At 44.2% G+C, this 13135-nt stretch overlaps 1 protein-coding gene across 2 annotated transcripts in view; it reads right to left on the reverse strand.

Moving 5' to 3' along the window:
• Window positions 1-643: 643 nt before the first annotated feature.
• The window catches only part of MUSK (muscle associated receptor tyrosine kinase), a 52927-nt gene continuing 40435 nt past the window's right edge, over window positions 644-13135 (reverse strand). For both annotated transcript variants that reach the window (XM_086479715.1, XM_086479714.1), the window contains 4 exons: window positions 9522-9711; window positions 8988-9179; window positions 3382-3530; window positions 644-1320 (listed from right to left, as the gene is read on the reverse strand). In XM_086479715.1, coding sequence (XP_086335841.1) covers window positions 644-1320; window positions 3382-3530; window positions 8988-9179; window positions 9522-9711 — 1208 coding nt within the window. The remainder of the gene's footprint in view (window positions 1321-3381; window positions 3531-8987; window positions 9180-9521; window positions 9712-13135) is intronic.

Genomic DNA, 13135 nt, shown 5'->3' on the forward strand with positions numbered 1-13135 from the left:
AGGGTGCCTGTCTGTATAACATGAGATGTGGGCAGTTTTGACTCTGTCAATGCTATGTTCATGAGTGTGAAAGAAGAGGTGGAACTTAAAAGGAAAAAGAAAGTGGCCTATGGCTTCAGAAACATCCTTTTTCTACAAAAGGAAATGTGTGAAAATAAAATAGTAAAAAGTATCCCCAAAAAGACTGAATTCCTTTTTTTTTTTTTTAAATAATACTTGAAAACATATGAGGAAGGGAAGAAAAAGGTAAAAGCCAAGAGCATAAATGCAGAAGGACATGGAGGGACCTGTTAGGAAGGGAAGTGCAACCAGCGAAATGTCCATTTGCTTTCCCTGGGGAACTCTATGCTCCTGGAAATGCCTAAAATGGGTACTGAGTTAGCATGGCCAGCACCCTCTTCAAACCAGGGAGTCCAGCCTTGGCAGCCAGGGGTCATCCCTATCGTTTGGGAGGTATAGGCCCACTCAGGGAGGTACAGCCCACCATGCGAGTATGGAGTCCACACTTCTCGCTTGGCAGAGGAAAAAGATGTTTCCCCTCTCCCTAAAGCAGAGCTTTGTGTGGAGCCACCACTCAGGATCCCATGGGCTGGTCCGAGCCAGTCTGGATGGGTGAACCCAGGGGATCCCCCAGGTCCACCCCTCAGACCGATGGAGTGGCCATGGCCCTCTCATACATGCGCTCCAAGATGCGATGGATGCTGGCAAAGCCTGGCCGGTCAGCAGGCAGTTTGCTCCAGCAAAGGCGCATCAGGTTGTAGAGCTCCAGGGGACAATTGTCCGGGCAGGAGAGGACGTTCCCATCCCTCACGTAGTAGATGACCTCCTCGTGAGACATCCCGTAGTAGGGCTGCATGCCGTAGGAGAAGATCTCCCACAGCACCACCCCGTAGGCCCACACATCAGACTCTGTGGTGTAGCGGTTGTAGAAAATCGATTCAGGAGGCATCCAGCGGATGGGGATGGCATCGTTCTCATTCGCTTTATAATAGTCAGCTGAATACATGTTCCTTGAAAGACCAAAATCAGCAATTTTGACCACCATATTCTCCCCCACCAGGCAGTTCCTGGTAGCCAAATCGCGGTGGACAAACTTGCGCTCAGAAAGGTACGCCATGCCAGCAGCCACCTGCTTGGCAATGCAGAGCTGGCTGGTGCAACACAGCGCCAGGGGGTTGGGGAGGCGGATCCGCGTGTCCAAGCTACTGTGCACCAGGCTGCAGAGGTTGCGGGGCGAGCGGTCACGCAGGTACTCATTGAGATCCCCATAGGCCATGTACTCGAACAACAAGCACATTGGTTTCCCAACAGCACACACACCTGGAAGGCAATAGATGCACCATGAAGATCATTTGGGTAGCAAAGAGCGCTCTTTTGTGCAGAACCAAAAATATCCAGAAATATTTACACTAAGTGGAGACTTCTGACAATACATGAAGGGACAGAGAGAAAGGTGAAGCATGCAAATACCATGAAGTTTGCATGCATCCCTTTATGTCTTTGAAGCTCCTTCACCAGACCACTAATGTTGACCTCTGTGGGAGATGCTAACAAGTCATGCACTTGCCTCGTTTGTCTAGATATTTCACAAAAAAGATACAGTTTTGGAGCTATGTTTAATTAAAGACACCAGTCCTGATTAAGTTGTCATTAACAGAAGTATTTCCTCTTCCCAGGGGCAACTGGAAGGACATACTTTCGGGAATCAACCTTTATAGTTCTGATCACAGCATTTTTAATTCTTTTGTTTGTTGTAATTATCATACTTATAAGGCTGTAGGGTCTACACTTGCGCAGGAAGACTTCAGGAGTAATCACAAGGGAGCATGTTCAAGGGTTCAGTGGGATATTTAAAATGCAAAGACACTCCCACTACAACTTCTTCTGGATTTTTCTTTTTTTTTAAACAGCTCATGCAAATTATATTGGTTGCAGAGATTACTTTTTGGCATGAGAGATGCTCAAAAATGAAAGAAAGTCAAAGAAAAAACAGGCATCAGAAGGGAGGGATTTGCCACATCTGATGATAGACGCAAAACGTAGTCCCACTGAAGAGCTTATGCTTGGCCCTACAGCAGTTTTACTGAGGGCCAGCATCAGTACAGGACTCCACTCCCGTCAGTTTTACTGAGCATACCGTGATATGGCAAAAACATTTGTGTGCCCAGTATTAAATGGCCAACCAGCAGCAGCTAGCATTTAAAATGTATGTGTTTTGCTTTCTTAGGGTCATCATTTAGCAACTGGTGATCCAACTTATTGTGAAATCTGAAATTCTTGTTGATGACCTAACACTTGAATCTTTGAGGAAAAACAGATAGTGGTTCCTAGTGTGATAAAATCAGGATCTGACAAGCATGAGGAGTGAATGTGAGATCTTTATCGTTTAAGCTGTCTTCAACAATGTGGCTGTTTGCTCCACACCCCCATGAAGTGAAACTAGTTTGTTCCTGTGCCTTTGCCCTTTCCTGCCCTAAAAAGTGTTTACAATAAACACAATGTTTATTTGAGTTTGGGGCATTTCCTGCTTTTTTTTTCTGTAGCCAAAGTACTTGTATGAAAACAGCTTTCCCAAAACTGTGATGTACCTATTTCCAAATTTTGTGGAGCTTCCTATGGAAATAAATGAAGATGTCAGCTGCCTGTCCACAGGGATCAGATCTGCATACTAAAACTTAGAGCAGGATTGCCAGGTGAACTTCACTAGCAACATCTACTTCTGTCAAAAACCAAAAATTTACTGAAATAACGTTTTGTCATCAGTTTTCTTCACAGAAGAATGCCCTATTAACCAAGCTGCGGCATTGAGACCTTCTAAAAAACCCAATAAACCAGGGTTTCCTTTCAGCTGGGAAGGGAAGGAAGAGACCATTTTTGTGGTTGGCTTTTTCTGTTTATATGTTTTATTTTGTTTTTTTTAATGCTGGTGAGCGTTCAGACATCACAATAATAAGTGGGACCCATAAAACTAAATTGTGCCTGCTTTTTTTAAGTACATGTAAAATAAACCACAGCTCCAGGAAGCAAATGCCTTCTCTATGCCAATGTTATTAAACTGGAAGCAGAGCTAGGCAGCAAGATGGTCAACAGCATATTCAGTGCAAGACAAGAAAGGTTTATTACGATGCACCACCCTGTTAAGGCAACAGCATCAGACCTACATTCTGAGACTGGTTCTGGTGGATAATTTAGCAGAGCATGCAGTGGCCCACAGAAAAGCTCATCTCTTTGGTAAGAGGCAATTTCTTTCGCAAAAGGGACTAGCATATCCATTTGCATTAAGCATCTGTCATGCACGTGTGTTTGTCCCCACACCGCCAACAACCCCGCGGCAGATTTGCAGAGGGTGGTACCCTGTACATGGGCACCTCATTTAGATACCTAAAAGCTTGACGATATTCGGATTGTCAAACTCTGCCATGAGGGCTGCCTCCCTCTGGAAGTCAGCCTGCATGTCTGCAGATGCTTCCTCCTTCAGCATTTTCACTGCCACCATTGTGAAGGACTCATATGGCAGCAGCCCTGGGGCCCTGTAGGGAGAGGAAAGAAAGCAAAGCATCAGTGATGGATGCATGCGTACCAAATGTAGGTTAGGTTCTGTTTCTGCTGCAAAAGGATAGGCTGACCAAAAAAAAAAAAAAAAAAAGAAAAGAAAAAAAAAAAGTGGAAGGCCCCAGCACTGACTGAAGGGACATGAAAGACCATTTTCACCTCTCATGCATGCCTGCATTGCATAGTACAGAGACATTTAATATAGTTCAGGGAGGACCTGCAGTATAGCTTTTTTTAATCACTGCTCTTCCTGCTTACAAACTTTTTACCATGACTGGTAAAAAGATAAATAAATAACAGGTTGGTAAGAAATAACCTCTCCTTGGATTGTAAGTCACATCAGAAACTTCATGGAGGACAGGATGAACCTTCAGTCCAAACAATTCGCTTTTGGGGTGTAATGAATGTCTGAGCTTACTAAGCTTTTAACTTACTAGAGTTAAAAATAAATCTATTTTATATGAAAATGTTGACAATGCCTCTTTTCACTTCCTCTTGTGCCATACCTGGCACAACGGTGCCATTGGTACATCAGGCTACTATCAGAGTGAAAGTAACAATTGCAGTATGGTCCCCTGGTTTTGTAAGGAAAATAGCCTTTTGCCACTGTTGTGTGTGTGTGTGTGTATGGCATGTGTGTGTGCCTGTAATTCAACAAGTTATAAACCCATCAGCTAATTTCAGCTGAATTTAACGTGTTGGAGCTGAGGTCTAGGAAATAGCAATGCTTCTGCAAGTTTTGTGGTAGCAAGTGACAGGACAGAAGGGACAAAGCACACGTGTTCTGTCTGAAGAACAAAGTAATGTGTGAATACACCCACGTTAAGACACTGGTGAATCTTCAGCTAGAGCTTAGAAACACAAATCCATAGGAAACAGAACTTCCTGACTTAGAGCAATCACAGACACACTTTGTTTTCTTGTCTACAGGTCACTATGCCCTAAACAATTTTGATTAGATGGACTTGCCAAAGCTTTAGGGGTAGCCATTGCCAAAGACGAGTAACTTGCCCCTCTTCAAACATGCATCAAATGTCAGACATGCATTTTGTTGCCCACATAAATTCTTCCCAGGGGTCCTGCAGTTAAAACACATTCCTTACAGGTAGCCAACCAGAGCCCATGGACAGTGGCGCCCATTTACGTGTCGTGTGACTACGCCAGCCTGACTGCCCTCCCATTGCTCAAATGCCAGATTATTTTACTGCTCACTAGCCCCAAGAGGAGGTTCTAATTTCCAAAGCAAACTTCCAGTTTCCTTGTCATCTACTCCAGACATATGGCAGTTGCAACACTTGTATTTGGATGCTGTAAATGTCAAATGTCAGAAGATGGCAGGGTGCCCATCAAGAAAGGAATCTCACTGGTGGCCAGATCACAGCTGAGACGCTTGGGCGAGGAGGGCAGGCACGCTGCAGCAGAGGAGCAGGCTCCACACTTGTCTATTACTGCCTCCATTACAGCAAAATACCTTCCTTTTTTTCCCCTGTGCTGGCAGCAAGTCTCCAGTCTAGTAGGAGGGGAGAAGTACCAGCAGCTACCAGCTGCTGTCTAATCTCAGCACTCAAGAAAGTCATCAGCAACAGCCTGAAGAAACCAGTAGATCATTTAAAAGTAAAAAGAGGAGGGCCTTTATCTCTTCCAAACAGCCTTGTTGTAGATTACCACTCATCACTGGCTAGCAGACCCAGCGCAGACCTAGAGCAGTGCCAAAGCAGGGGCAGGAACAGCTCTGTGTTGCAAGCTTGGGAAAGAAAAACTGACCCCAGACTAAAGCCTGAAGCACACCCATCCATCCACTCGTCATTGAAATCCTCTAATGTAAACTAACCTAATTATAACATAAGTGAGATTAAGCTGCACAAAGCCTTTCAATGGGCTTTCAGGCAACAGTGAGTAATTTCGCTATTTGTAACTCCTGTGCTACTTCAGCCCAGTTCTTACCAGACCTGGGAAAACCACACTGATCCAGAATACAGACAGACTCTGTTTGCAGTCTTGGCAAAGACCTGTTGAAGTTGACCCCTTTGGTGCCCAAAAGACAGTCTTTGAACAAAAGAGTAGGGGCACATTTGCAGTGGAGCAACAGGAAGCTGCTGCTTCTGCAATTAACCAGGAGAATTCAGGTGGTGGGCCAGAACGTGGAATGTTTGCTAGAAAATAGGTAAATTTCTTCTAGAGCTAGGAAGCATCAAAATACATTACCTTGGGTTTCCTTTCTCATGATTATCTGAATGCTTAGGAGAAATGTCCACTGTTTGCATACGGGACGGACAGCAACTGTCATCACCTTCTTCACCGGCAACACTGGTAGCATTTGGCTTTTAGGTACCTGCCATTCAAAGAACTAACCGGCAGTGCAGCCAGGGATTTTGGCCTAAGCCTACCTATGGAGAGTACCTGACTTTAAGTTTACAGTCAGGTTTTCTTTCCTGTGAAAAAACTGAGGATAACCTTGAACCTGTACTTGAGATTGTGTCCTGTGCCCCATCTTCCTTAGCATCACAGCTAGGTAGCCTCTGTTAGGTCATTAAATGATGCAATTAACATCTACTGAGGCTGGTGGAGATCGACCTCTACCATGTCCTTTGGAAAAAAAATGTATTTAGGCAGGAGAGTGCTCTGAATTGGCAGAGACTCATTTTGTTGTGGGATTTTTTAATTAGCATCTGTACTGGTTTTTAGCTATATTTGAGACAGCAGGTCGAAGAAACACCTTTGCACTTGGAAATAACATGAGACTTCTGTCAGAGAAACTCTGACCTTAGGGACAACCTAAGAGTGTCTTCCAGAGATGACAAGGTGTGCCTTTGCAGTGGGGATCTACTGCTAGCTAAGACACCACATCCAGGTTTTTAGGCAATCCTGGGCTTCAGGCTTATCCTTGGAGCCTTAGCTCTAGCTCTGGGAGAAAACTTGCATGCTGGTCTGCATTGAACTACATGGGGCTGGTGCTCTGGTGGCATGTGGGACCATGTGGTCCTCCTAGGGGCAGAGGAACCTGAGTTGGCCATCATGACCCAGACAGGACAGACCTGAGGCTGGTCCTGAGTCTTGTTTTAAGGACATCTGTTAGGGTCACTGATTACTTCCTTATCTTTTCCAGTGTGAAGCTGCCCCTGGTGAAGACGGCAGCCTTTCAGGAGAAGTTAGTAAATGATAGCCAGACACTTCCTGTCCTAACATGTTGCTTGACCCAGGAGTGAGTAAACACTGAATCAGGACTCATAGCAAGCCAGCTGGCAAAGACATCACTGACACTATGCACAGAGCTGTGTTTACAGGAGAGGGAGAAACATGAGACCAGGAGAAATAAAAGCGTAGCTAAACTTAGCTCAAGATGTCCATTTAACACACGTAGACAAGTACATTTTATCCATATGAGATAGGAAGGCAGGGATTTGAGTTGTGATAGCTTCAGTAACCTGGAGGGATGCACAGCTGGCACTACTGGGTCAACAGTCTGTGCTGATCTGCCAGCGGTGCACAGAAATGCCAGTGGCTTAAATGTTCCCTAGAAATACAGGGTCTTGGAGGGGCTTTAGATAGAGACATTGATAAAAATAAGGAAGCCACTCAGAAGCAATATTTCTGTGTCTCCTTCCCTGAGCCACGGAGAGCAGGTGTTTCTCAGAGTATGGTACTCTCCACTTTGCAAATGCTGGCTAAAAAGATGTTTTGCTTTTTTTTTTTTTTCCTGTTGTTTGATCAGTTTCCACTGACAATAGCAAAAAGGTTTAATTAAAAGAAACCACAGCACTGCACAGGATGAAATCCACATAAAAGGTCTCTACACCACTTTAGCACTTGCTTAAACTTGCTTAACTCAGTGCTTTAGTAACATTTGAATGCCCTTTGACAGGTCCTGCTCAATGTGTCTGAGAGTCATTTCCAGCTCGGAAAGGTCTGTGCCGCGTGTAGATTATATTGAAGCTCCCAGCACAGGGTCGAAGTGGCACCTGGCAGGAAGACTGCTTGCCCTGCCTGTGCAGCTGTAGAGTGGTGAAGACCCCCACTGCACGATTGGGAAAATGATGCTCTGCAGGGTATCCTGAGCGCTGTGCTGTGGCTGGGATGGGGGCTGCCCTGTGCCCCTGCACTGGCTGGTGTGCAGTGCCCTGAGCACAGCTGCGGCACAGTTCCTACAGCGTTGTTCTTGCTTGAAGCTCAGATGCATTTGGCTTTGCCATGCAGGCTAACAATCAATCACAGGCTAAGCATCTGTGATTTTCCCACTGCATGCCCTTCGAATTTGCTATTTTTAGCTCTCTCTGTGTTAAAGAAAAGTATGCCTGCATTTCTTCCGTTAGAAAAAATGTATCCCTTCATTAGGAAAAAAATCCATCAAAGCTGTCGAAACTGTTTCCGTGCTCTAACACATTCAACTTATTTCCTAGCAGATACATCAACAGCATAACTATGAACATTAGAAGCATATGCAGTTATGACTGCTTTTTGAGGCCATCATACACTACTCCAGATACAGCTACAAAATCAGCCACTTCCCAGACTTGTTAGCTCTAAAGGACAAAGAAAATCATCCCAAGTAAACATGGGACTGGACGATCTGTCCATTTTCTTTCAGAAATTTGGGGATGGGATTTTCCAGACTAGTACTGGCCAATGACTGTCCTGCAGAAATTATGGACTCTATCATGGCTAACAAGACACCTTCCACCCACCTCAGTCTAGGCAAGACTGGGTTCATCTCTGTGTTTTTCAACAAAACATTTTCACATTTGAAGAAACACATGATTACACCTCCCATGAGATACAACAGAACTGGGATCTCATCTAATCCCTTACATTTAAAACAGGCAACAATGGCTGCAAACTCCAAGAATAAAAAATTCATAACTAAATGGGACATACAGACAAAAAAAAAATTGTTTGCCTAAGTAGGTCGGGTTTTTAGGGGATTTTTTTGTTTGTTTTATTTTGCCACTGAATCAAATGGAAACTGGATCAGGATTTAAGTGTAGCATGACACATTGTCCTCTGTGGTAACTACTGGCCAGTGCTGGCATTACGACGGAGGACACCACACACTGACAATTCGCAAATACTGGGAAATGCAAGTATTTCACAATAGGTCACATGTCACAAGCAGCACTCTTGGCAAAAACAGTGATGATATAAATTTAGCTAAGCTTTTACACCAGACTTCAGTATGCAAGTAAGACATTACATCTACTAGAGAGAAGAACAGCAAAGTCGTTCGTGACAAAAGTTTAACAAATATCAACAGAAAGCAGTGGACAACGGAAATAATTATTCAAGCCTGAGTTTACCACTGGGTAGGTACATGCATTTGATTTTGGTTTGAGTGAATGAATGAATGAATTAATAATTTCTAGTGCCCAGGTAATTGTTTGCCCAACTGCCATTTTTTCCCAGGTACTTACAGACAGAGGACTCACACATAGGCCACTTACCTTGCTTGGAAGACTCTCCCGAATGCTCCTTCCCCAATATCTCTCACATATTCAATATTGTTCCTCGGGTACTCCAGGCTGAGCAATTTCGGATTGAGGAGAAGGGGCGTCCGCTGGTACATCGGGTTGGGGTGCAGCCGGTCCAGGAGCAGTTCAGAGGGCAGAGTGGTGAGCGTCGGTGTCTCTGACTCTCTGAAATGACAGAGCAGTTTTCGATCAATGTGTGCACAGCCCTCAACCAGGAGATAACTATCTGCATCTCCTCTGGGGCTGGTTTCTTCCAGGGTAGAAAAAGGAGGTGCAGCAGGGCTGTTGAAAGAGCCTTGCGGCAAGGTTTCGTGCCATGTCCCCAAAAGAGTAACCAGAACACCTTCTACTCTGGTGTGGGGACTCGCCAGAGCTTTCACTGGGCTGCTACAGGTGAAGCAAGGGCTGCTTCTCCCCTACTAGCGTTTGCAGGACTATGCTCTCAGAAACAGGGAAGCCCTCTTTCGAAGTAGCATTTGTTGCCTTGAATTATGTCCCAAGCTTTACCTTTTTTTGTTTTTCCACTGCTTTCGCCGACGGCAGCAAACCAGAGTGACAATGCCGAGGATCACGACCAGGGCAAAGCTGGAGATGATCGAGATGATAACAGTCATGGAGTACGTAGGGGAAAAGGGAGGAGGAGGGGGGAGGATTGGAGTCTCTTCATTTGTTTTTTTTGTTCCTAGTGATAACGATGCTGTAATGCAAATAAAATCAGGTTATGCCTCTGCTAGTTTACACGGCTTTCTCTAAGAAGTATTTACAGAGTCAGTCTGATGTCCTGGGAATTACTGACGTTACAGATACAGCTGTGTGACTGAATGAAAGGACCATACTAGGGAAGCCTGGTTTGCAGGAAGAAAAACGCATTTCTGTTTGCCAAATGTGAAAAAACAGGGTCTGGTAAAGACCAAGACACAGTTCCCATTGAGCTGGGAATGCAATTTTGGTAAGGAATGTTTGCAAGAGTTACAGATGGGAGATCACAACTGATGGTCTCAACAGTATTCAAATATAGTAATGTCTGCAGTGGGAAAGATCAATGGTCTACAACGTGGACCACAATGTATCATGTGTCCTAAAAGGAATCTGTGGGGAGGAGTGTAAGACCAAGTAAGTACACAGTGATACTTTCCTGAAATATCCCCTTGCCTCCAACAATTTTCATCTCAGCATCCTTATGGGGCAAATACGGTAAACTAGTGTAAAATGCATTTGGCTGTATTGGTAGGAAAAAAATATTAATATTCAGGTAGACACCTGCTGAGTACTTTCTATGACATTATAGAAAATACTAATCTATACATGGAATGACTGAGAACAGAAAGAAGTTTAAACCGTTCTTTTTAAGGCCAGATAAACTGACACTGACTTGGGTTTGCTTAAGTCCACAGCACCCTTGTTCTCTGTGCAAGCAGAATTGTCATATTTCCAAACACTGGATCCAGAAACTGTGCATCTTGGAACAATTGTTCTGTTCTTTGAACAAGACATAACAGAAAGATTTAGTTTCAACATCACAGACCAAAGATGTTTCCATCTTTTACAGATTTTTTTAGTTAGAATTGTTTTTTATTATTGAGAAAATCACCAGAAGCAAAACAACTTTGAAAAATAGCCTAAAACCCTACCTTCTCCTCAAAACAGTGTGGCAAATCCATTTTTCAGAGGAAATTTTATTTCATCCTTTGGCCCTAATATAATCTGAGGTGAGGGGCTCAATTTGCCTATCTTAATTTTCCCATCTTTAAGGTGCATGTTACACCTTCTGCTTAAAGATGCTGAGTGAATCTATGAGAAGAACCAGGACTGGCTGAATCCAGAAGACAGAACAGCTGGTGCAGCCGTGAGCACTCAGGATGCAAACACCCTGCATGGCCCAAAAAGCAATCACAGTGCAGAAATCATAAATTGCAGATGCCTACCATCTCCACAGGGAGACACGCTGCAATATTCCCAGGTCACGGATGGGTCTTTTGTGTAGCACCAGGGACGTTCGTTCTCACCTCCTGGGTTGCGGCAGTAATTCTCAGCATCAGACAGCTCAGGGAAAACCTGAGGAGTCCTCGTGTGCAAGTGGGGAGCCTTGGGGGAGGAAACAAATTGGATTAGTGTTTCAGTATAATTTTTCTTGCTGGTATTAGCAAAACAAAACCAAACGAAACAAAGGAACAAAGAAAGGCAGAAGTAAAACAGCTTTTCAGTAGCCTGCCAGAACGACAGAGAACTCATCTGACCATGGGAAAGGGACCTTGCAGACTGAAATACAAGGAGGATGTGAAACACCAGTGAACTCAAAAATAAAGGCAACGTGTCTCCTGCTCAGCCCTTCCACTGAGACTGGGCTGACCAGCTTTGGAAAACTTTGTAAAAGCAGACCTGGAGCATGGCTCCCTATTCAGTGGGTCTCACATTGATGCGCACCTGGTCGCTCCACTTCTGGCAGGGAATGCCAGAGGCTGTGACATTGACCCAGCCCTGGTAAAACTGGCCATTCCCACTGTAGCAAGTCCCTGGGGAAAAAGAAAAAAACATGGGGTCAAGGCATCTCAGGCTGTGTCCTGCAGCAGGGACTCACAAGAGTAAAGTTCATGTTGTTACACAAGAGCACATGGCAACTAGCTACAGATCTGAAGCGCATAAAAGGACCAGACAACTGCAGGCAGGGAACAGCTTAGCCTCCTGTTCTCACTTGAACGGATTTTGAGCTCAATACATAAGATCGAATGTGGTAAAACTCAAAAGAGTGAACAGGAGCTCTTTCAGATTGAGAAAATGGGCCACGCACCTGTGATGGTTCCACTGCATCTACCCAGTTCATAGTGCTTCCATGCAGAAAGTGCAGAGCAGAACCACAGGGAAGCCACCCATGCCAAACCAAGGCAGAAAGCACATTGCAGCACAGTCTTACAGGGATGCTAACAGGAAGACACCCATGTTCCTGAAGTAGGCAGCAGAGGGCTGGGGTTCATGAAGTTCCACGGTGGTATCCCTGCTCCCTGCCTCTGCACAGTGCTTGTCCTCTTAGACTAAATATTTGGAAATGGCCTATGGTCTCCAGCATGTGTGGAAACCATACACTGAAGGCAACTACAGGTCTGAAGGAATACTATCAGTATAAAACAATGTTCTTTGTAATGAGGAATGTGTAATTCACTTCCCACACACAAGGCTTACTCCAGTTACAGAAAAATTTAACAGAAAATCTTGAGAGGATTTTACTGCAGGAATATGTTCCCATATCATAAATGTAGACGCCACTTGCCCTCATAGGAGATTTTAATGCATGCTACTGTAGTCTAGGAAACAGGAAGAAAACAGAAGAGATGCAGCTTTACACACTTTAACGCATGCTAGCTAATCTTACATAAACTCTGCTGACCAGAGTCTAACATTCTGGTTGATGGCATGCATTAGGGTTTGTTGCATTATTAACCTTGTTAGATAAATTACCAAGGCAGCAACCACTGTTGTAATAATTCTATTTTCTATTGTGTTCTTAAACTTGCAGCTCAGAAAAAGAAAAACAGGAGGAAGCCTGACCTGTTTGAAAATAAAGATTGTTTTAAGCAAATCTTTTTCAGCTTCGTGAAAGCTTTGTATAAGTTTTGATCTAAAAGTTTGAGGAAAAGGCTATGTGTTTTAACTTATCCTTACAGATTGTCCTGTTTCTCGTGTAGGAGGAACAGAGCAAATGCATCATGATGACTGTCTGTTCTTTTCTTCTTGCATCATGCACTGCACTCAGGATTGCAGTTATGGGTCTCTTATAGACCCTTAGCTTTCTGAACTTTCACCAGGCACCAGGCACTACATGGGTAGGTAGAAACACCACCATGACAATGTTTGCTCCAGGTGAATGAGCTCGAACACAGGATCAAGATCCTATAGCCCAAGGCATGCAAGCACGTCAGTAAAGGAATAACCATTGTTGAGAACTGAAGTAGTCTTAAACTTGACTATCTGAATCATGCGCTTTGGTTAGCATCAGTAGCTGACTTGCTTGGCATGAGTAGCTAGATTGCTGAAGCCTTAGGCCACAAGCTGTAACCTAGCAACGTAGTGAACTTAAGCTGAACTTTTTCTTTGTCCGAGAAGAATGAGCAGTAGTTTTGCATGAC

This window comes from Leptosomus discolor, chromosome Z, assembly GCF_034619465.1.
Source record: "Leptosomus discolor isolate bLepDis1 chromosome Z, bLepDis1.hap2, whole genome shotgun sequence".
Taxonomy (NCBI): Eukaryota; Metazoa; Chordata; class Aves; order Leptosomiformes; family Leptosomidae; genus Leptosomus; species Leptosomus discolor.